Source organism: Morone saxatilis, unplaced genomic scaffold (assembly GCF_004916995.1).
Source record: "Morone saxatilis isolate NCDOM2014 unplaced genomic scaffold, NCSU_SB_2.0 Contig12, whole genome shotgun sequence".
Lineage (NCBI taxonomy): Eukaryota > Metazoa > Chordata > Actinopteri > Moronidae > Morone > Morone saxatilis.
The window spans coordinates 7,705,492-7,729,467 of record NW_023339674.1 but is presented as its reverse complement, the minus strand read 5'-3'; the positions used below and the strand labels follow the sequence as shown (position 1 = coordinate 7,729,467).

The following is a 23,976-nucleotide window of genomic DNA, read 5'->3' as shown; positions in this document are numbered from 1 at the left end:
TATCAGGGATATTAGTTGCTGGTTAAAGTGATTGATGAATGGGCTACAGATTAATTACTGCAATTTCTAGCATGTGTTGAACACCAACTGTGTCAGTTCAATTAAAAAAGGTGGAAAGCAGGCTGGCACTTGTATCACTGCCCTTTTGATTATTTGATTTGATTAAGAACCACCTCCACCTCACTACGAACACAGAGGTTGAGCACTTACAAGAAGGGCTGTAAGGAAAGTGGAGAAAATGCCTTGCTGAGCACACATATACACACAAGGCCAATTACTATCAAAAGCAGATATGACTGTGTGTTAGAAACATTGACGTCAAGAAGTTTGGCCTTAAGGCTGGCTTTAAGAATAAATAACACTGAGGAGACAGGATCTGCCAAAGACAAAATAGTGTATATTAGATCCTGTTTTGTAGCGTTATCCATCAATCTTTGTCGTATGAAGTCATTTTCTTGCAAATTCTGACACAGTGACATGACTTGCAATGTAGTTTGCCAGCTGGTAGATGCTGCTAGACTTCTTGGTAATGCTCATAGCAAAAATACATAGAACATAGAATAATTTGTTAATGATAAATGCTACATACAGCTCCTCTCTCTTTGTACAGACTCTGTCTAGCCGTTAGCCGATGAGGTTTACCGTAGACAGTGAGCTGGACCTTCCTGGAGGCGTAGCCGGCAGCATTGGTAGCTGCGCATATGAACTCTCCAGTCTCGTTTCCAGAAGGGGAGGTGATGAGGAGGCTGCCGTCAGAATCCAGGGAGAAGGCTGGACCACCCAAGTTCAGCAGCTCCCCACCCTACAAAACAAATCACAGCAGGGAAAGGGCAGGGGCCAGAGTTTGTTTCATTAACTCAGCTTTATTAAGACAGGACATGGTGTCCAAGAAAGAGGTAGGATGTGTGGTTTGACCTACTAAGCGTTCTTAAATTTATGATTTGATTTTCTTCCCTGCTGTTAAATAAAAAGGTTGTGAATAAAAATGTTAGTAGTTATACAATCAAATGAAACAAAATACGATGCAAATGTGATGTCATTGTATCAGCATTGGGTCATCTCTGGATGGTTCGGATCTTTCGGATGTTACATGTCCAACTTGACTTGATGTGATTGATGTTACAGTGAACAGCAAAGGAATCAGAGGGAATCACATCTTAACAGCTGGTGCAAAACTTAGCAGGGTCTAGTTTCATATGTCCCTCTAGCGCTGTTCACTTTAACAGCATCGCTTTTACAACTCCGAGAAACTAGTGTAAAAGATGGAAAGAGGGAGGGACTGTCCACATACACACACTGACTTATAGTACACACTAACACACAAAAGAGCACATGTAAGGACCGAGCCTGCTGTACAGGCTAATGATCACAGGTAGAGCTGATTTCATGGAACAGCACATGAGGCACACACATGTACCCTCACACAGACATACAGGCATTCCTATGATGTGCTATTGTCTTTCCAGAGCTTGTTGATAGAGTACGGATTGCACTAAAATGACACAAGGACCCCGTTCCCTTGTAGTTGAGAAAACAATTTCGAGTTGAGCTTACCACTTCCCAAAACAAATAGTTTCAAATTTCCAGTCCAAATGAGCTGCACAACAGCAATCAGTTACAAGTTAAGAGTCAAGAGGTGAATCTGTGCATGAGTGGGAGTTTGTGAGTCAAAACGTCATAAAATGCCTCTTGAATATGTGAAGCTGTCAGTAATAAATTATGACTTTGGTGCTTAGTTTGGCAATAGAGTTTTGTAAAGACTGCATGTTGTGGAGTCTCATCTGGTGATATTTGGCTAAAATGTGATCTTGGCTGTTGATTCAGGTACATACTCATTTCATGTGGTTCATTTCAACATCTATCTCCCTTTTATTATTTTGGCGTTCAAGCAGAGAAAATGAAGGTCTCCGGTGGCAGGAAAACAGCACACCACTGCAAGCAGATTTCTGGCTCTTACTGTGGCTTACTTTATACTCGGAAACATATTGCCAATACATACCTTGGCCCAGGTAATCTCAGGGGTGGGTACTCCACTGGCACGGCAAGGCAAAGTGATGGGTGTGCCCTCAATTGTGCTGAACACCTGAGGACCATACTGAATGGTAGGAATCACTGGAAACATAAGAAATGAATAAGACACAGTTAATACAATATGTTTTTGTGCATACATACATACATATTAAAGTACTGACAAAATCTAATGGTTGGAAGATGCTCTGGAAATATTGTGCATTTGGTTGTTGTATATAGTGCCACAACTTTTTTGTTTGTCTCATAGGCATCTGGAGAAAACCTGTTCCTAAACAAACATACAGCATTTATTCTTCCTTGTCTTGGTCTTTCCCTCCCTCCTTCACTATCTGTTTTGTTTGTTGTCATCCTGGGAATCTGTAGAAAAGATCAGCCCTTGGAGGCTTGGAGCATCTTCTTGGAAATGAAAAATTCGATTTAACTAAACAACAAAATCACACACAGTGTACACAATACAAGCCGGTATTGCATGGTGGTCTTCTATGTGCACTCTTTGTATGTACTTTGCGTTATGTAGGCTCTATGGAAAGTATTTCTCATAGGTTATGTTATGGCAAATTAACAATACACTGACCTACATAGCATACATGTCCAGTGCTATGTTTATGTACATCTGAAAAGGACTGACCTAATTTCAAGCACAGAGGGAGCCAGAACTTTTACGTAAATGCTGCGGACAATTCCTTTATTTAAGTTGGTAGAATCTGGCAATGACTGACTTTAGTATGAATGGAGAACACATTTTCCCTCCTCACTGTGCTCCAAACTCTGTTATTACCCTCAGCTGCTCCTGGTTTTAATGCAACCTCAAAGATAATCCTATTCATGAGGTTAAGAGCCCTCTGCAGTGTAAAGGAGATGTTTAAGAGGGGCACTGAGAAATGGAGGAGGTAACAGAATGAAAAAGAAAGAAAGCACAGAGGGGGCATTTCATATCTCATAAAACATCATCATAGCATAAATGGAGGAGAAGTGTCCCAGTATGCACCGTACCAGGGACATTGGATTGTTTCAGCAACACTTAACTTAAAGTACCCCTTTTAGCCTTTATTAGCTGAATACAAACACTTAATAAATGATTTATAACCCACTATAATGTAGTTGTACTCAGCTATGAGGACCTTTTAAGGGTTTATTAATGTACAGTATTTGTCAACAAGTACAGCATTACAACTGTGTTTTACTATATTGCTGTGCATTATTCTGTTTATACAGCTGCTCCTGGTTTTAATACAACCTCAAAGATAATCCTATTCATGAGGTTAAGAGCCCTTATTCTGTTTATATACCAGCATCCAAATATGGGTCCCCACAAAACATGCTTGTAAACACTTTAATCTGCTTGTAACTATGTTATAGTGCGTTATAAATCATTTGCTAAATGTTTCACAGTTTCACAGAAATATCACAGTTATCTCAGTTTTTCTGGTGAGTGTACTGATAGAACACAATATGGGTCCAACTAGTGCTCAAAAACTCCACGAGTTAACTTTAAGACTGTAAGTTTTTCCTAAAATGTTTGTGCATATTATAGTTGGGTTTGTACTGTATGTATGTTTTTGTACACTACCATAGACGTTGACAGTGGTGGTATGATTGGTTGCCCCAACAACGCTTTCAGCCAAACAGGTGTAGTCACCGGCGTCGTCCAGCCGGACTCTCTCGATATGCAGACTGCCGTCCCTCCTCACTGTCACATACTGGTCTGAGGTCACCTGAGAGGTTTGTAGGTTAAATAGGTCCAAATGAAATCGGGGTTATTTAACTCAGAGGCAAATTAAAGGCATGGAAAACATCTAAAAACTGTGAATATTCTCTCTGTGTCCTCACCAAGCCATAGTTGTGAAGCCACTGTCTCTCAGGAAGAGGATTCCCAGCCAACAGCACACAGGGCAAAGTCATCTGCTGGTCCTCGATCACACTGAGCACAGTCGGACTCATCGCAATGACAGGCGAGACTGCAGATAGCAATAAAACGATTATACAGGGCTTCTGTCCAAAAAAGCAAGGGGGGCTGAGAGGATGACAGGAAAGTATTCAAGAAAATGATTAAATAGTTTCATATCAGCAGGGAGCTGTAAAAATCCTGTGAAGCTATTCGATACCGCTGAGATGTACAATAAGTAGGTAGCAGCCTCTTCTGTGCATAGAGACCAAACACACACACACGCAGAGGTCAAGGTCAAGTACCTTTGTGTGTCTGAAAGCATTCAACCAAAACAACCCAAACAATTACTTACATGTCCCAGACATAGTCATAAAATGCAGGAAATATGACAAATGTTCCAAATTTGGTGTGTCAACAGAATGGACAAAAAACTGAGGTTGTATTTATTTTCTTAAATATTTTCAGACAAAAAATAATAAACTATTGACCAAAAGGTCTTTACCACTGGCAAAACTCAAAGGATGCACATGTGTAAGTGTTTGTGTGTGTACGGTATGATGAATGCTTGGTTGCTATAAACACATTAACAATACAGCATATACAGTGTAAATTTTCCGCAGCTGCTAAAAGTATCAACACACCCCTTTATTCCATCACATATGCATACCGCTACACACACACACACACACATAATGACATGTGACATCGCCATTTGCCTGAATGGCTTGGCTGTGGTCAAACAAACAATGCTGATGTCATTGGTGGGGGCTGTGATAGACAACAGGGTGTCGTCGGGAATTTGACGACCACCCTGACTCGCCTGGGAACGCAACCTCACACACACACACACACACACACACACATACATACAAACTATGGATATGCCGACTTCATTGCTTTCTACTTCCACCATTGTACAAAGAAGCTACTTTACATGTGCTCCTGCACTGGGTGTGTGTGTGTGTGTGGCTCTCATGAGATAACATTGTCAGTAGGGATTTGGGGCAGTGGGGCAGTAATATATGTGATCTGGATTGGTCTGAGGTTTCTAACCTTCGGCCCACATATAAGAGCTCAGTGTGTTTCCACTGTAGAGAAAACGGTGAAACAGAAACAGTGGTTAACAAGGCACATGTGTTCAAACACACCCACTGAAATGTGCTAATGAACTCACACTCACGTGTAAAGACTGAAACCTGAAATACACCCACAAAGACATAAAGCCAGATGTAAGTTCTCAAAGGTACTGTATGTTGTTTTAGAAAATGTACTGGACATGAAAAGCAGATATCGGGCTCAGACATTTAGAAAAAAGGAATATAAATACAGTATTTTAAGTTGGACACGAATCAGTTCAGCTACACTTCTGCATTTCTGAGGTTGCACTTACCCAGTCCAGTGACAGTGATTCTGGCCTGGGTCTGGATCTTGCCAAAGTGGTTTTGAGCCTCACAGACATATACCGCCTCATCCTCCACCCACAGGCCTGAGAGAAAAAAAGGATATTTAGGTGTTAACCTAAAGCATTTACATGTATAATGTTTGCACATTATCCCTTAAAAAAACTCACTGGTTATATGTAGACCTCCCCTGCTTTGTGTAACAGTGCCATGTGTGCGGGGCCTGTTGGAAAGGGGAAGTCCGTCCTCTCTCCTCCAGGTGACCTGTGGTTCGGGGTGTCCTTGGGCCAGGCATGGCAGGGTCACATTGGAGCCGATATCCAACGCCACATCTGATGGTTCTCGGGTGAACTTGGGTGCAGCTGGAGAAATGGAAAAATATATAAATTACATTTCATAATGTCCCTTTTGATGACAGTAGTGTTGTCACAACCCTCTCGCCTTTCAACCAATCACTAACACCTTTTATGTATTAATCCTAACAATGCTGCAGGCTACCTAACCTAGCTGGCTAACTAGGCAGCACTGTGAGCTTGGTTTATTATTTAGCTTCAAAGTGAGTGAGACAGTGTTAACGGCAGTAGCTAGCAAGTTAATTCAGAGTTATCTAGCTAACAATGCTAACATGGACTCTCCGCTTTGATGCTGAGTAATAAGCTCACAGCTAGCTTGCTAGGCCGGCTTGTTAAGCTTAGCCTTAAAAGCTACAGACGTTTAGTTACTGTGCACTGTGTTTATTTACAGCAGCAGCAGAATAATGTTGGCATTGTTGCTGCTCTAGCTAACAGGAGCTAACTGGGTAAATTTAATAGCAGTTGTTGAGCTTGTTAGCTTTAAAATAGCAGGGGTATGTGATTGGCTGAAAGGTGAGAGGGAGGTGAGAACACCACTGTCATTACATGGATACTGACACACCCTTGTGTAACCTTGTTTATGTGTAAACCAGACTCGTTCTGTCCTCGGTCTGGCAAAGGCATCGTTCATTAACAGCACCAAAGCAGCCTTTGTATCACTTCACGCAGACATCGCACGCTAGTTTAATATACTGTGAGCCATAACAGACAATTTATTGATGGTGTAGGGTTATGCTTCAAATAAAGGTCTGTCTAAATTCACACTTTTCTCCTGGCCACAGACCTATCACAATCAGTTCAGCTCACTAAAGAGTGTGCATATTAGTGTTCATATGTCTGTAGCCTATCATTATACATTTGGCCTCAGATCTTGGTTTCATAGCGATACATGAGTTTGTTGAGGGTCCCTAACAGGGGCTTAAAAGCTACTACAGACCTACAAACCAACACTAGGAACAAGCAATGACTCCATCAATACCAAACAAATAATGTTGCAGTGTGAACATTCACTCCAATGGCTCACCTCCGACATCGAGAGAGATCTTTCCTGACGAAGTGCCAGCAGCATTGACAGCTACGCAGGTGTAATCTCCAGCATCGACATCCTGGGTCTCTTTGATTGTCAGCGTACCTCCTAACGTGTCCACATCCAAGAGAGACGATGAATGCAGCTGGATTTCACCTAGTAATTCAAACAAATGCAACGGAGGACTGTGGTCAGCTTGGTTCTGTAATTTGCATTGGGTTTATCTTAGCTCCAAGCGCTTCAAGGTGTTACCTTTGTACCACAAGATCTCAGGTTGTGGGGTTCCAGACGCAGAACAGGCCATCACTGTGGTTTCTCCAATGCCAATGAGGATATCACTTAAAGCAACTGTCACCACAGGAGATTCTAGGAGAAGGAGAGACAGAACATCAAGAAAGAGCAAATTAAAATACAGATACTGTATGACCTCCTGCCCAATGTCCATTAGGATTGGCTCCCACCTCCCACTACCCTTTAAAGGATAAGCAAGAATAACCAATGGTTCTGGATGTGTTGTTGCACTCACCTATATAAGTGAGACTGGAGGTCATTGTGTCTGTCCCAGCCCGGTTGCTGGCCAGGCAGCCATACACTCCTCCATCCTTCTTCTCCATGTTTCTAATAACCAGTGTGCCATCAGGAGTCATCCTGTATCTGAACATGTAAAAAATACACAATTCAGTACTTCACTGGAATTTCAGCATTTATAAAAAAGTGTATATGGGAGTGTGACTGAGAGAAGAAGTAAAACTAGTGATTCTGATTGATCGATAACATAAAACACAAACACCAGCACATTAGTGTCTGTATAGTAGTTTCCAGCTCTCATAATAACCAGCTTCTCTCCTAAAACTGTCAAATGTCCAAATCGTGACATTAAGATACATACAAGTCCTCAAATCATGTAAAAAGAAATGAATTCACCTGCTGGACGCCATGATGAACATGTCATTGTGGGTCCAGACCAGACGGGGTGGAGGGTAGCCACTGGCCAAGCATTTGATCCTCACTTCATCTCCTGTTGTAAAGGTTTGATTCCGAGGTTCTACTGAAACTCTGGGCACCTCTGGAGGATAAGAGAAGTGATAAAAAAATACAAATTCGTCATATCAATCTATTAATCATTATTATTTTTAGCTAATTCACTCCATTCACTTCATATATTTTAATAATAGCATGGGTTAAATTTAATCAATCAGTCAATAATCTTTCTTTTAAACAGTCGATTTAAGAATAAAGAATAAAGTAAGAAAGACTGGGTTTTAATTAAATATTACTTCCATCATTTAGGAAATGAGTGTAATTGGCTTTGAGAAATGTCAGACACATCAAACTTGAATTCAGTCTCAGCCGCGAGATGTAACAGAGCATAACATTTTATTAGTCACTGTAGCAGGAAGAGTGATGGCTGTTACTACAGCTAATAATGTTTTGCAGCGTATCTTTCACCATCATTTCCTCTTTATTGGTGAAACAGGGTGGAATATTGAATCCAGACCCGGAGAAGCTGTGGAATCTCAAAAGATTTTCCAATTGATTCATGATGTGCAACTCAATCCTTGAAGGGCGTGTTTTCTCTATTCTATTCCCACTGCTAAAATCATCTCCAGAGTCTTTGACCTTTCCAACGTGTATAAAAATACAGTGTGAGAACTAGTAGTCAGAACGGAGAGACAGAACACTTCCAAAACAACAAAATCCCAATTTGTGTCCATCTAAGGGATTTATTTTAAGCTATTTCTTGTTTCCTATTACCAGAAGGGAGACAGTAAGTTTTATTCCTTGCATGCCATCTACAAACTAAAATATGACTCTTTGGGTTGGCTGAGGGTAAATGCTGGGGTGATAGAAGGCCAGTAGTCACAGGTTTAAAAGGTTGAACAGACAAATATGAGTACAGTATGTGTGAAGGAATGTATAGATTTGTACTAATGCTTCAACTTCAATCATCAGTGATGCCACGTTTTGAAAGAAATACAGCACATTTGCCAGATGCTGACAATAAATTTACAGGCAATACTTGATGATTTTTGAAGGCTGTACTGTGCTGATTGTTTGACCCAGACAAGTTTAAGGGTCGTCAGAATAACTGTAAGGCCCTTTTCTGCGCTTACAGTCAAACCAGGCTCCCTCCTCACTTGCTTCTTCTAACTCACGAGGTGACCCTGCCCTGAGGGGGGCAGGAACACCTCTGAGTTCAGGATCAAGGAGGTTCCTCTGAGAGGGAAGACACATTCTTGTACCCTGACTCAGCAGCGGCCTCAGTGTGTCAGGAAGAAGCCTGTCTTTATCACTCCCTTCATCACCTGCTCCATCTTTCCCTCTTTCTTCCTCCCTCGCTCATCTGCATTCACTCCCACTCCTAAAGCATCCTCCTACTATCTCTACTTCCTCTCTTCTCTGACTGTTTCCCTCATACTATCTCCCTTCATCAGACAACATGCACTTTAAGCTTTATAGTTTTTAAAATGCTGTTTACATGAAACGACAATGTGCATCCACACTGAAACAGCAGGAAAACAGCTGCAAATCTCTTTTTCTTCATCCTATTTCAGGTTGGAAAACAACAAAACTTTGCATCAAATCTGACATTTGGTTACTAAGTCACAGCTGGTACAAACTCCTTTATGTCCTCTCCTGCTCTTAAACAACCTCAAAATCTCTCAAATCTCAAATCAAATCAATTTCCTCTTCCACCACAACTGAATAAGCAGAAAACAGTGATTAAATTGCTTAAGCAACACAAAGTTGTCTGACAAAATACACCTAAATACATCTTAATGACAACACCTGTACTGTGTAATATATTGACATTCAGAAGGGAAAGAAAAGATGCGTTTTCAAATGTAGTTGTCTTAGTGTGGACATGCACTCAGTTCCACTGTCCAAGTGTTGTAAGATGTCAGCAAACTTGACTCACTTCAAAGTGAGACTAATAACTAGGAGGGGACTGACCAGGGGGTAATTAGGTAACCCCCAGGGCTGGCAGACAGCTGTTTTAGAGAGAGAAAGAGATGAGGCAAAAAAGAAAGAAGATGCAGTAAGAAATTGGTAAAAATAAATAAAATACATTTGTGAGAGGATAATATGAAGAAAAGACATACAAGTGGAGGAGATGTTAAAGAGAAAATATATCCAGTTAAATCAGGGGAAATGTTTTAAGGTCAACTGTGCAACTTATCATTCAGTGAGACGAGCCAAATGACCTGTCTGCAGCACTGGTCTTAAACCTGCAACTTTTAGATCTGTGTCATTGAGACAACCGTTAACAAGTTTAAACAGTAAACTTTACAATGATTCAAGTAGAAGTAGAAGTAGTATTTTAAAAGCTTTAAGACCTGGCAGGACACATACAGTACTAGGAGGAATTGAGGCTACAGTAAGCAGCGTATGGTCTTTAAATTAATTTGTCATTGGACTGATGGTTGTATAACAAAATAAATACTGGATGTTCATTTGTATGGATTGGATTATGTAAAACAAAACTCTCTGCTGCTCTCACTTGCTTTCTCTCAGCTCTCTATACCTCCTATATTATCCTCAATGTATTCTGGCTGAAATCATCTGCTAATGACAGGTTTCAATGGCTCTATTACATTGCCGTTTTCTGGCCCGGCCCGGCCTGAAGCTCTGTGGTGCTGGCCAGATAGCCACCGATACTCTCTTCCACAACAAAGTGTTCGTGATTCAGTGTCAGTGAAGTGTTAGGAACAAGACTATGAGAGCTGTCGGGACGTGGAAAACTCTACTTTAGCGCTTCCTGAAAGGCAGGCATAAATAATTTTCACACATACCATAAAGCATTAGGGTGAATTATAGGGAGCTAGGGAGGGAAGAAGGGTGGGGGCACTTCGGGGGGAGACGATTGTGTATTTGGGACGGAGTTTGTGTTTGCCAAGAGTCTTGTTCCCCCACGGTGTAAATCACACAGAAGAAATGTTCACACATACCAAAGACAAAGTCTTGCAAACGCATGAAAGCACGCACACATGCAGAACCAACAAAATTAAAGTTTAACTGTAGCCTGGTAGCACAAGCTTTTGTATATTTGAACAACTCGTTTCCAACGTCACTTCTCACACATTTCATATCTGACACCACAGAATCATATTAAACACAGGCAGATACAAACACACACTCCTCACCTTGCACGGTGATGTAGATTCGCTCTGCCGTCACCCCTCCTTCGTTTACAGCAATGCATTCATACCAGCCCGACTGATCTGGGGTCACAGAGGAAACCTGTAGCGAGAGGTTGGTCAGGACGTGCACCCGTGGGTCCAGACGGACATCGTGGCCTCCTCTCAGCCAAGTGAGGTTGAAGTTGACTGTGCTGACGACGTGGCAGGTGAGGACAGCACGGGAGCCAGGAGACACGGTTACATTACCCTCGACTGTGATGGCTGGAGGCGGCTCTGCAGGATCAGGGCATAATGTGGTTGGCAGCTGCCAGGAACTTTACATCATAAAGAAAGCTAAACAAGAATTCAGAGCAAGGGGTTACTTTCTTACTGACAATTACGTATGTAGAGACATGTCGTATTTTCCAGTCAGTGTTGCAGACCATAATTAATTAATTTTTTTTTTAACCCTAAATATATCCGTCTCTCTGCAAAAACTACTATCTGCTTGCATCAAGGTGGAAAAACACCAGCAGGTACATTTGAGGGACTGGCAGATTAAATATATTTCTGGCTTTCTTTATTTCTTTGAAAGAAAGGACACTAATAAATTCTGTGAATTGAATTCTGTCTAGCCCTTATATAATGCACTGCTGTTACCTACAGTATGTGTTTGGATGTGTGTGTTTCTTAGTTTTGTATAAAGGTATTCCATGTAGCGTATCTTAGCTGTGTTGAAAAGAAATTAACTTTTTGTGAACCCCCCCTAAAAGAATGATGTTCAACAATCGTCCTTTTCCTTATATTATTTCTCTCTTTCTCTTTCACTATCTCTGTCTTTTCTCTCAGCACCATGTCAAAAAAAACATCATCCCTTGAGCCTCAGTGTGTCGTCAATCTTTTTTTTTTTCAGGGGAGAGCCAGAGCTAAGCGGGGAAAAGGGAAAGGGAGGGAAAAGGGAGAGAAAGAGAAGATGAGGGCGAGGAGAGGTAGCAGAGGCTTTGGCTCTGATAGAAGGAGGATGCTGGGGATTTCAGCACAGCTCACTGGGATTAGGATGACATAAATTTGGCATCTGAGTGGGTATTATGTTGTGTGTGTTTCTGTGTGTACAAGTGTCAAATGCGGAGGCTTGCCATCCTGTTAAGAATATCAAGGTTGGAGTTGGGGCTGAGGAGGATTCATTTCACCTAATTTTGGAGGCATCATAAGAGGTAAAAGTTGGACAAACAAAGTCGCCTCTGCATCTTTGAAATACTTTATTGATCCCCTAGGGGGAAATTGTTCTTTTCACTCTTTTTTTTGTATACACACATACAGGCTGAAATGCACACTTCATGCACTTGTGGACATTGATGGTACAGTAAAGAGTTACACTCATACATTACACAGATCCCTGCCTGGCTCCTGCTCTTCTTCTTCTGTTTCACAAAGCGTCTTTCAACTACCTCTCACTCTCTTTTTCTCTGCACTCCATCTTCTTCCTTTCTGCTTGGCATCCATCATGTTGATGAGGCTCCAGTGAATTTCGCGAAGCAAGACGTTTTTTGGATTGCAATATTTGGACGAGGAGACCGTTACTGACTGCACTGGGACTCCTGGTGTCAGCTCTGGTGTCTCATAATGGAAAGGGTTCAGACTGAAACATAAATGCACTACAGAGGATTTTGAAATAGGCAAAAATTAAGTTTTGGCCAGCGGTGAGACCAAAGGTATAAATCATTGTATGATCCCACTGCTTTTATCTGCTCTCAAAACTTTGACAATCATGATGATCACAAAATCATCATCCAAGTAATTTACTACTTAGATTAGGAATTTCTCCGTGAGATCGTAAATTGTTATGCATTTATTATCACTGTGACAAGTGAGTATTTGAGCTCAAACTGCTTTTTGTTGAAACTGTGCACCTGAGTCATAGTAAACTATCACTGTACTGTTTTCTTTCACAGTTTTTCTTGGTGCACAGCCTGGAACTTATTTACAACTCTATATGCATTCTCATCTTACATCATATTTACAGCCCATTGCTTTACAAATCAGGCACAAAAACCATACCATAAACCTCATGACATGATTGCTGTGAGGCATGGATTACAGCATCATGTTAGGGTAACATTTTCCATAAAGCTACATTAATTCTGCCACTATGCAGGTTCTCTGCATGGGATCCACAGCAAGAAACTGAGAACCCTATAAAATACAACTGATACTGACTGCAGCTCGGAGGCCAACCTTATGTCCATAAGTACTGTAAGTGTGTTTGAGCATGTGTGTAAATCTACTCAGCATGATGTAAACTTTATCTTTCTGCACCACTTCACTCAAGGTATTTTGTGTGTTTATACAGTATGTGTGTGTCCTTTAAGTGTTGTTTTCATGATATAGGACATTAAGGACAACTTTAATACCATAACCCTTCAATATGTTTTTTTTAAATCATTGTTAATCTTTTTATTAAAAGGGAAAAAAAGGGTCTTTGGGGGAAATATCAGAAATGCAGATCAGTGTCTGTGTTTAATTGACAGCAGTTGGTAATCTGGAGAGTGCCGGTGTCAGACCGTAGGGAATGAGAGACAAAGAAAACAAACTTGCACTGTAGCCGACTTGTCATGGGCAGACGGTTGAAGGCCAAGGACCACACCAGCATCTAACTGGGCCGAGGTTACATTTGCAGGTACCTTTACATGTTGTTTAATGTGCTGCAGCTGTGCAGCTAATTTGTTTGGTTACTTGGTCGCCCTTGTGTTTTGTAGCAGGCTGCTGTCTGGATAAGTGCGACAGTCCGTTTTGCCTATGATAGAACGCTGGCGTTCACAGGACATGTGATTTACATATTTGCAGATACATAGGCTCTAGCACACGAAGAAAAGGCTATTTAATTTCAGTTGCTCACCGACCTGCAAGTAGATCCATCACACACCAATTACACTTGTTGACAGTCTAATGCTTGCCAGCCCCGAAGCATTCCTGTCTGACAGTCCTGGCTCATTACATGTTGTGATGGAGGGTAGCTCACCATGAGATGAACTACAGTATTACAGTCCATTGACCAAAGTCAACACTGCTGTCTATGTAGTGAGTCCTTCTGAAATGTTGTAATAGACCTGTGTGTGTGTATGTGTGTGATGCTCGTGTGTAGTGTAGCTGTGTGTGCTGTGTTGGTGTGTGTGTGTGTGTGAAAAAAATTTATTTCCTCAAGAGGGATTAATAAAGTACTGCTTCTTCTTGTTAATACATTCCTTTTGCTTCTGTTCATTTTCATTTGTTATATGTAATAAATAATTGTAGTACACAACAGAGTTGATTTGTTCTGACAGAGAGTTTGGTGTGTCAGCTTATAATGATTTTAATGAAATTAATTTGATTCCATTTTATTCCATTTTATCTCTATAGTGCTAAATCATAACAAAAGTGATCTCAGGATATTTTATTATATTAAGTTAGACCGTACTCCCAATTACTGCATTACCTGCGATTATCCTGTGACAGGGTGAGTGAGTCTATGTGTGCTTACCTGATACATCCAGGAAGGTGCGAGCTCTTCCTGTCCCAGCGCTGTTGATAGCAATACACTCGTAGTAGCCCTCATCCTTCAGGGTTACCTCGGCTATTTCCCATGATGCATTGTCAGACTCACTAGAATCAAAAGGAAAAGCATTTAATACCTTTGTCCTCACTATGTGTTGAGAATAATGCTGAATTCATGCCTTGATCTGGTGAAAATCCAGTCAGATTTAGTCACACAGGAGTGTAGAGATGGAAACACAATATGGGAGTTTTAACCTCCTCCAACAGAGATAAAAAGGTTTTGATCCAGTCTGTTTGCCTGCTGGAGAGTTTTTTGTTTTTTGGCGTGATTTCTGTCATTTTAATTTGATAATTTATTGCCTACGAAGAACAAGTAAGAGCCACTGCCCAGCAACAAACTTCTACAGCAACAGTGTGTAGAGTCAGACTATTTTCAGATCTAACTCTGTGATTTAAGGGCTTTTTCTTTGACAAAACAAAACTGTTGACTGTTGGAACAGCGGAAAGACTAACCAAGGCGGTTTTGGTGAGTTTTATTTTGTTTTTGACAAAATGGGACATGGATAAAATAACATTATGGTAAAAGTACATATCATATGGAACTGGCATATATTGACAATTACTTTATAGCATGTCTTTTCCTTATGATATCTGACTTTTGGGACTGTTATTTAGGAACAACATTGAGGAAAATTTGTGATTTATGATATATGAATGAGAAGAACTCCTGCACACTGTGTTGCTTACTGCTGTCTTTTTAAAATGTATTTATATGCTTCTGTCTGTCCCATACTGAGCTATATAAATAAAATTGACTTGACATGAATTAAAATGACAATCCCTGAACTGAAAAACAAAGTCCTCCCCAGCCCGGCTCACCTGAAGAGCTGGTCCACCCCAAGTCGCCTCCCGTCCCTGCTGAAGCGCAGAGTGAAGGGAATCAGGCTCTCTACCTGGCAGCTGACAGCCCCCCTCTGGAGGTAGTAACCGTGAGTGGTGGCTGGCATCAGCACCTTAGGGGCATCTAAAAGAGACATCAGCAGACAAAGTTAATCACTCAGGCAATTGATCACATTGTCCTCTAAATATGGGGGTTAACCTGCATCACTGACCAGGTATAATGCTGGAGAATGAAACACTGGAGACTCTCTGGAAGAGGAAACCGTCCAGGTCATATCCTGTCACCCGCAGGAAGAAGGCCTCGTTGGGTGGGATGAACTCGGTGATGTTCCAGAGGCCGTATGGCTGGCGCTCGGGGTAGAAGCGGATTGGCAAAGTTTTGATAACTTTGCCCATGATTGACAGGAGCTCTAGCCTGTCAGCCCGAGCAGGAGATGAAAGCCCAGTGGTGTTCAGGAGGATGTGGGTGGGAATACCTGGAAAGTTACAAACATATACTGTATTCTTTTCTGTCCAAAAGCTAAAAGATGGAAGTGAACACTTTTCTTTTTTACAATTTGTAAGGTTGACCTCACTGACCTTGAACTGGCCTGCTGGCGGTCTTTTTGAAGTCCATGGTGGGCTTTCTGGAAAACCCGGCTCGAAAGTCAATGGTACTGAGACCTGAGATACGGACTGAGTGTCTTCCTTCACTAGAGGTCTGTATCGAAGAAAGGGGAAAAACAGATATGTATGTCTGATATGTATGACTGATTACCAAGTCTGGTAACTCAGAACTACTAGTTAGTACATTTGTGTTTCTAATTTTCTTTTAATGATGTGATTGTGTCTTAGTATTTTTGGTAATTGATCGCTATTAGTTTTATAGAACTCAAGAAAAAACAAAAGAAAGAAGAGTTTTTGCAATAAAGGCAGTTTTGAGTGGTCTAAATGACAGACACGGCACTGGGAAGGTTGTGTAACAGCCTTTTGTGTGCCAACCATCCCTGCATGTATAGACAAGCCGCTCTAAGTAAGTCAAGGCTGACTGTCGGATATCTCACACCTGAGCTTATAAAACATCCACAATTCAGAGATGACCCAATCAGTCTGACATTCACGCTTTAATTACACAAACACAACCACTATAATCAAAGAGTGGCTAATGGCTCATGCGGTCTTCAACACGTGGAGGTCTTCTGAAGCTTTGCAGAAACAGAGACAGAGTAATTACAATGAAATATAGGTTGGTGAGAGGTGGAAACTCCTCACCTTAGGTTAAAAACACTGGAGGTGTCACAGACACTGACTCACAATGCAGAGCGAGGCATGCAAACCTAAACTGTCATTTGCAATTGTCTGAAATGAAAGAGAATGTATTTTACTGTATTTTACAATTACCAAGTCATACCTGACCTAAACTTAAATCCCCTGTGAAAAGAAAACCACCAAACAGGATAGTGCAGTGCATACAGATAAAAAAAGCTAGAGGTGAAATAGCTCAAACAATGAGGTAACAACAGGACAAAGGGGATCTGGCAGAGCCTTAAATGCTAATGCCAGCAATCATGAAAAACAATACATGCTGTGGTCATCAAACCTGCCCTAATGGCCGCCATGGAATTATCCCGGGTCTTTAGTTGGTTGTAAATGAGGCAATAATCAGGGGAGAGGTCCTCTAAAGGTTATGCTGTTACCAAAGACAAGAATAGTCACTGTCATTAAAGCTACTCATTTCCCAATTTCACACCCACCCAGACAGAATGACCAACACAGGTCTCAAATACACCCTCATTAAGCTGAGTCAGCTCTTGTGTGGCTGAGGTGAGATAAATGAAAACACCAAAGACTAAAAGAGAGACCATAAAGAAAACTATTTACTCACATACACTCTCATAGTTTGATTTGCTAGAAAACTGACCTATTATAAATCATGATGTGAGATTTTGCATCAAACATGCAAAACCCCTTTTCAGAACTGAATTGTTTGAGATTCTTTAAAGGTTATATTATATTATATTTATTGATTTTGAATGGCCTTTCTGTAGGAAATGTATATCAATATACACTGACCACGACAATGCCTGCAAGGTATAATAGATAATTTTTGCTCTGAATCTGGATTCACATCCTGGATAAGACAAATCTAAATCAGCAAAATAAGTGTATCAAGCACCATGAGGGGACAGGGGGACTTAACTTAAAGGTGATGTGCAAAGTTCAAAACATTGTTTAGTCTTTGTTTTCTCTGTGTTTGGCATGAGAAATGTCCCACTTTAAGTCCTTTCAATTTACTGCCCTGCTTCTTCTTCCCCATTACATACAAGTATTAGATGCGTTTATTTAGGAGAGAAAGCAGACTCAGAAATAGAAGAAAGCAGACACAAAGAACGAGAGTAGGGCAGGTCACCCGCACTGCTCTTCCTTTAGGCTGTTTGCATGCTTTTAAAATTACAGCATTTCTAAACTATCATCAAGCGCTATATAATTCAATATGAAGTTTAAATGAATGCATGAGGGAGTGATGAGGAATGAAGCTTAAAAACTATATACATATAACAATGTTGAGTGTTGCTGACAGACACTGTAGTCCCACAAACCACAAATATAGGAGCTGCTCACTACTAATAAAGATTTTTTATTATTTTTAAATTTGGACATGTACAATGGCTCCAGTAACATCTTGACCAAGGTTAAAGAACAATCAGTTATTGGGAAAGTATTGTCACTTGTTAGTTTGCATTTGAACCTGTCGACAGGGCCACTGTTTGATTGACATCTCTCTGTGCACACCTGGTCATCATCATTTCCTCTTAGAGAAAAACTGAAAATGTCTTCTATTTCTTCTTCACCAATACAGTATTTGCAAGTAGATTACATTTAGTAATAGTAGTAGAATATACTATAGATTTAGAACGACTCAACATCCAATTAAAGGCAGATTAAAAAGGATCAAATTCCTTTTCACACACAATCTATGGCCTGGGCGTTACAGAGGGGTGTCAGGGGCCATTAGCCTTACTAAAACCCAGCATGGCAGAACAGTGAAATCCCCCTAAAGTATTTATCCACATTTCTTTTCGATGTCCTGGGAAACACGGCTACAGATAAGAGGGAGATATTTTTAGTCTGCAGGCCAGATTGCAGATTAGTGTGGGGGACTGAGTTTGGTAGTAGTAGGTAGTGTCCAAGAACAGAAATGGGAAAAACAACATGTATTGGGACTAAAGAGAGAGAACAGGAGAGCCTCCTGTGCTCTGTGGGAGAGAATTAGAGGAGTAAATGTGTGGCGAGGAAGATTTATGAGGAAACAGAAAAGAAGATAAGTGACAGAGATTCATGAAGAAAGATGAGACAGGGAGCAGAATGAGAGGCAAACACAGGACAGAAATAAGACAGGAGGATGCAATATATCTTTTTTATGTCTGTTTGATTTCCCTGATCACTTCTATGATCACTGTCCATGGAACAGGTCACCATATTAATTGGCAAAGAAAGCAAAGACCTCAATCAAAGTCTTCTGATGTGGTTTTAAACTGATATTAAACAGAACACACAGTGATGCAGAACTATTCACCGTTGAGCACATTTTAATCCCAGAGTTTTGTTCAACAAGTACCCACTGATAGAGAAAAAAAAGTGTTATGAAGCCACAAAATCCAATCCAATCCAATCAATCAAAAGTTGAAAAAGGTCTGCCAGAGGTAATGCAACATATTGTTGAGTGTTTTTTAGTCTCTATCACACAGGAGGACAAAGACAGCCAGCAATGCTACAGTTTTAAATGTTGATCTCTTGCCAGTTTTCCTGTGTGAACGGAGAAAGGGCTCCATACAGTACGCTGGTGTTTAGTGACAGACCACAACATGAGATTAACCTGAGGGTTAAGTGTAGACACAGCTGGAAAGGCCTTGTTTCATCCTATAGACTAAATCAACCTTATTCCAAAAACAAAATGCATTACATGTCGAATGTATGTTCCACATTCATGTTAGTTTTTTGAGATAACCTAATGAATTAATGCATGTAATTTGAACTATGAATACAATAGTTCTCCCATAATACCCATAAAGACCATACTGAGAGGGGATTAGAGAGGCATTAAAAGGCGCGACTTCTTCTCAAAAAGAAGAGAAAAGAAGCACAACGAGAAAGGGAAACTATAGTCGCTTTCAGGGTTGTTTCATGGGTTTGCAAGTGATGAAAAACAAATACCATATTTTGTAGAATAAAAAGAATAAAAAGAGAGTAAATGAATCAGGGGAAATAATCCTTAAGAGAACCAACAGCCCAGGTTCAGCGTGCATGCATCCTCACGTGCTCACAACAGAACTTTTCTTCGAGCGGAAACACAGAGATGACACAGTTTTCATCTAATCTCTTCCCCTGTAAATCAAATGGGTGCTAACACATAACACAGCTATGCAGAGATGAGGGTAAGTGTCCCAGCAGGAGTGTAGCGAGAATACAGGGGCCATTGAGGCCTCCAGCAAATCACTCAGGTAAAAATGCTTGTCAATTCCCAACATCTGGCATCGACAGTGCGGGCAGTCAAATGCATGACCTTTTTTTGCATTACCTTGACAGCAGGGTGCCAACAGTTTTAACTCTGTGAGGGAACACAACAGCAAGGGTGCCCCAAACAAAAATGAAGCAGGTTGTGTTGACAGCAGTAGCCCTGAACATGCTTTTTCTTCATCTTCCAGGCCTGTCTTAAAAATCATCTCAAATATGTCTTTCTGATCATGTTTTTGTTTGCTTCTGAGATTCTTTAACCAGACGTCACGTATGTTAAATTGATTACATATCACTGTACCTCAACATGCTGATATATTACTGCAGTAATTCAACTTAAGAACCTTCCTCAAGGGCATAGCTCCCTTGCGGGGTGTGAGTTGTGACCTCATTCCAAGTATACTACTGAACTATTTGCAGTAAGTCTTTTTAAAGGACAGCTCGGCTCTGGGAATTGTTAGGAGAAGCCTGTAATTTTACACACATTCCCAGGTAAAGAATGAATTGTTTACCTTGATAGACCACATCCCAGGCTGTGGGTCCTTGATGTTGACAACTTTGGCAGAGTTGGGAATGTGCAGGAGCTCAGTGAGGCCATCACTCTTCCCCACGACCTTCCCTAGAGGCAAACCATGAACACGGAGATAATCATTCATCTTTTCTGCACCTTTGACTGATACTAATGAACACTTCTTGATGCAGGGATGCAAGTTATAAAATATTGATGTTAGTTGTCAAAATATACAGATTCAGGACATGGTCCAATCCAGTCCTATCATAGAGATGTTTTTTGGTGTACTCACTTTTAACTCTACCTGGTCTGTGTCCTAAAAGTAAGATTCCCTCCTCTTCTTCAAACTCTTCATGCGTGATTGTTGAACCCTTATCCACAATAGTCTACAAAAAGCTTTTTCTCTTTTATTGTTTTAGAGGGACTGACACCACTGTTTAGATAGTAACTAAGATATCAGTATAACCAATACATGTACAATAAACATACAAGTTTTTGACTAGTTAGTGACATTAGTTAGCAACAAATTTAAGGAAAACCCAACATTAAGTGGCTTAGTAAGTTGTTGGGCTACCATGAGAAGCTAGAACAGCATCCATTATCCTTGCCATTGACTCTTTAAAGCTGAGCTGCTTTACTGGAGAAATGAAAGATAATCTTTCCAAACAATACTTTGGTATATTTGGTGTTTTGATGATGTGGTGGAGAATGCTGTATAACAAGTCAGTTCTAAATCTCCCACAGAAGTTCAGGTAGTTTAAGATCTGGTTACTGTGAAGACCATAACATATTCATACTTTTATACCATTCAGTGAGCACCCGTACCCTGTATACAAGCATCTGCATTTGTTATGTTGCTCTACTCAGTTCTTAATTTTTTTTAAATCTCCTTTGTCACCCATCTGTATATATGTATTAATAAGTACATACACTTAACGCACCGACAACCTTGTTTATGTATGGTAACACTTATCATACCCTGTGGGTTTTTTATCTCAATGTTGGGTGCTAGGCCACTGAGGGCCACAGTGACTTCCTTGAGGCTGGGGTCAAAGGGCATCTGCCAAGTGTTGCTGACCCCAGTGAAGTGATCAGTGGACAGCAGGTGGACCTTGGATGACTGCACTGCTTCCTCCACCCATTTCAGAACCTACAGCGATGGGAAGGAAATGTGAAGAATGCAGGAATTACACGTCTTTATGATGGCATAGAAGCTAGATACGGTTAAGTATTTAAATGTTCAATGTTTAAAAAAATAACACTGTTAAAAGGAGTCAATTTATTCATTCATTTTAAAACATGAATAATCTACAAACTAACAAACACACACTCATATAGTACACACACACACACACACACAAACACTTTTACCCCCTCAGCTGCATACAAGGTCATTCCCTAAACATGTGCAAAGCGTTCATCAGGAAGTTTCTCACGTTCCCCCGTGTACTGCCCCCCTATTTCCCCCGTGTCCCTAAGGAGACCTGAACAGCTACTGTGTGAGACCCAGACCCAGATGCTATTTAATTCAGAATGTGTAAAGGAGCAGGCATTTAAGATGTGAGAGTAATATGATAAAGTGCATTTCATTTCATTCATTTTCTTAAGGTAAAGCCGGTTGCACAGGGAAAAATAAATGATTTGACTGAACTGTTGAAATGCAACAAAAAATGTCTTGATTTATCAGGTATTTCCTTCCATCTGTACCTTAAAGAAACAAGCTGTTGTGAATTTAAATCAGATTATTTAGAATAAGCATTGCAAACAAACCAAACCATGATCTAATTTCTCAAAACTAGCTACAAAACTACATTTCTGAAGCTTTCTTGCTTCCTTTAAAATCTGCCCTTGTGGCTGTGGCTGCTACTGACTACTAACATGTTTTTAGTGAAAATTACGCTGCTGATGAGCAAATGTGACAGAAAGACATAGCAAAGTAAATACATTAGAGTAATGAGACTCTTACTAAAAAGAGGGAAAAAGAGTGAAGGACTCTCATGCAGTCTTCACAGAAAATTGCTCAAAATCGAGAATCCCTTTCTCCCATAGCAACAACTCTTATCTTATAGTAATAAAACAGAAACGTATTCAAACTTCTGGCTTTGACTCACTGCCCAGTCCAAGACTTTTGATTTACATTTCTTGGAAAGGTTAAAAAGAGCTACGCTATGCATCAATCAATTAAATGTTTCCTGCACAGACTTGAATGTGGGCACAGCAAAATACATAAAACAGGCTGTAAAACCTTCTACTACCATTTAATTTACACAGGTTTAGGGGTACAACCCAGGTCAAACTGAAATTATTTTAATACTGTGACCAAAGCATGTCTTTTTGAAACCCAAAAATTTTGACTCTGAAACTTTAAAACTGCAGATAAGCAAAGAGAATAGAGATTTTCGTTCACTAATGCACTTACCTCATTGACCTGTTTCTTGTCTAGATGGAAGACCTGTCCAGAGCTGGTGGAGGCAATCTCCTCGTAAGCCTTGTAGCCAATGTGAGTCCTGTCATCACAGTCCCCTGTCAGCACAAACACCACCTACACACGTACATACACAGATATAAAAATGTGATCTCTTTATGTCTAAACCTGTATACAACTTACTGTATATTGCAGTAACAATCATACCTGCGACTGTTTCTGCTGAATGAGCTGCAGGACTTCATGGGTCAGCTTGTAATCTTTGGAACGGGCATCGGTGAAGACATAAATAAATGATCCTGGCAAGGAGATCTCCAAGGCAATCTTAATAGCACCAATGCTCATCTCTGGACAGTCCCCACCTCCCTGAGAAAGAGAAGGATATCATCAGCATATGGTGTACACGTACATATGCATGTGTGTGTTTGTGAGCCACCAAAACAGTTCTCTGATTTTGTCTAGCAAACATTTTGGTAAAGAATCTAGTCTAAGGTTATATATGATCACTTCATCAGGTACATCTGTACAATATAATGCAATCCTATACATAAGCTCTGCTTTAACATCTATACAATGTTCAGTTTTTGTTGATGTTGGAAATGGAAATTCAATTAGACGTTTAGGTCATAATTAAATCAGTAAAATGCAGTCCAGTACAACACCANNAACATATAACATATAAACATATAATATAGAGTTAATACCTCTATGACAATGTCAATGACAAGTGAACATTATAGGCATCATTAGATTTTATGGCATTTTGGATTGCACTGGATCGTATAGATGATACCTAATGAGTGTATGTAATGCATAATTATCACGCAGTGTCGATTCAGTGCTTTAATCACATGGATACATTAAATATGACGATTAGAACACACTTAGTAGAGCACTAACATTAGTGTTCGATTAGCAGCACATGAGAAAATCTTTCATGCCAGACTTGAATTGATGCCAGACTTTCCTATCAGCAATCCATGATAGCATTAATATTATATCATGAAAAAGATTTAAGAGACTGTTAATATCTAATGAATTTTGTAGCTTTTAGATATGCAGCTAAAAATAGACAAAGGGATTGTAGTTAAAAATCAACACAAAAATGTGTGACAGTATGTGTGAATGGTCACTCTGTCTTTTGTTGGTGGGGTCAAAGACAAATGTCCTCTCCAGCATTCCAACAGAGACATTTCTGTCTGTGTGGGGGTTCAATAGCTAGATATGATGCATCACCTTCAAAAGTAACATCTGGAACGGAGTGACCCATGATTTTAAGCCACGGGGGGGGGGGG

General features: G+C 40.4%; 1 protein-coding gene across 1 annotated transcript in view; it reads right to left on the bottom strand.

Moving 5' to 3' along the window:
* The window catches only part of hmcn1 (hemicentin 1), a 79,563-nt gene that overhangs the window by 37,358 nt on the left and 18,229 nt on the right, over positions 1–23,976 (bottom strand). The window contains exons 3-21 of the mRNA XM_035653568.1: positions 22,889–23,047; positions 22,676–22,798; positions 21,235–21,406; positions 20,258–20,364; positions 15,831–15,951; positions 15,464–15,727; positions 15,231–15,375; positions 14,338–14,459; positions 10,845–11,114; positions 7,624–7,765; positions 7,226–7,353; positions 6,952–7,065; positions 6,697–6,855; positions 5,490–5,681; positions 5,310–5,405; positions 3,862–3,989; positions 3,602–3,746; positions 2,000–2,112; positions 643–802 (exon numbers count right to left, since the gene is read on the bottom strand). Coding sequence (XP_035509461.1) covers positions 643–802; positions 2,000–2,112; positions 3,602–3,746; positions 3,862–3,989; positions 5,310–5,405; positions 5,490–5,681; positions 6,697–6,855; positions 6,952–7,065; positions 7,226–7,353; positions 7,624–7,765; positions 10,845–11,114; positions 14,338–14,459; positions 15,231–15,375; positions 15,464–15,727; positions 15,831–15,951; positions 20,258–20,364; positions 21,235–21,406; positions 22,676–22,798; positions 22,889–23,047 — 2,860 coding nt within the window. The remainder of the gene's footprint in view (positions 1–642; positions 803–1,999; positions 2,113–3,601; positions 3,747–3,861; positions 3,990–5,309; positions 5,406–5,489; positions 5,682–6,696; positions 6,856–6,951; positions 7,066–7,225; positions 7,354–7,623; positions 7,766–10,844; positions 11,115–14,337; positions 14,460–15,230; positions 15,376–15,463; positions 15,728–15,830; positions 15,952–20,257; positions 20,365–21,234; positions 21,407–22,675; positions 22,799–22,888; positions 23,048–23,976) is intronic.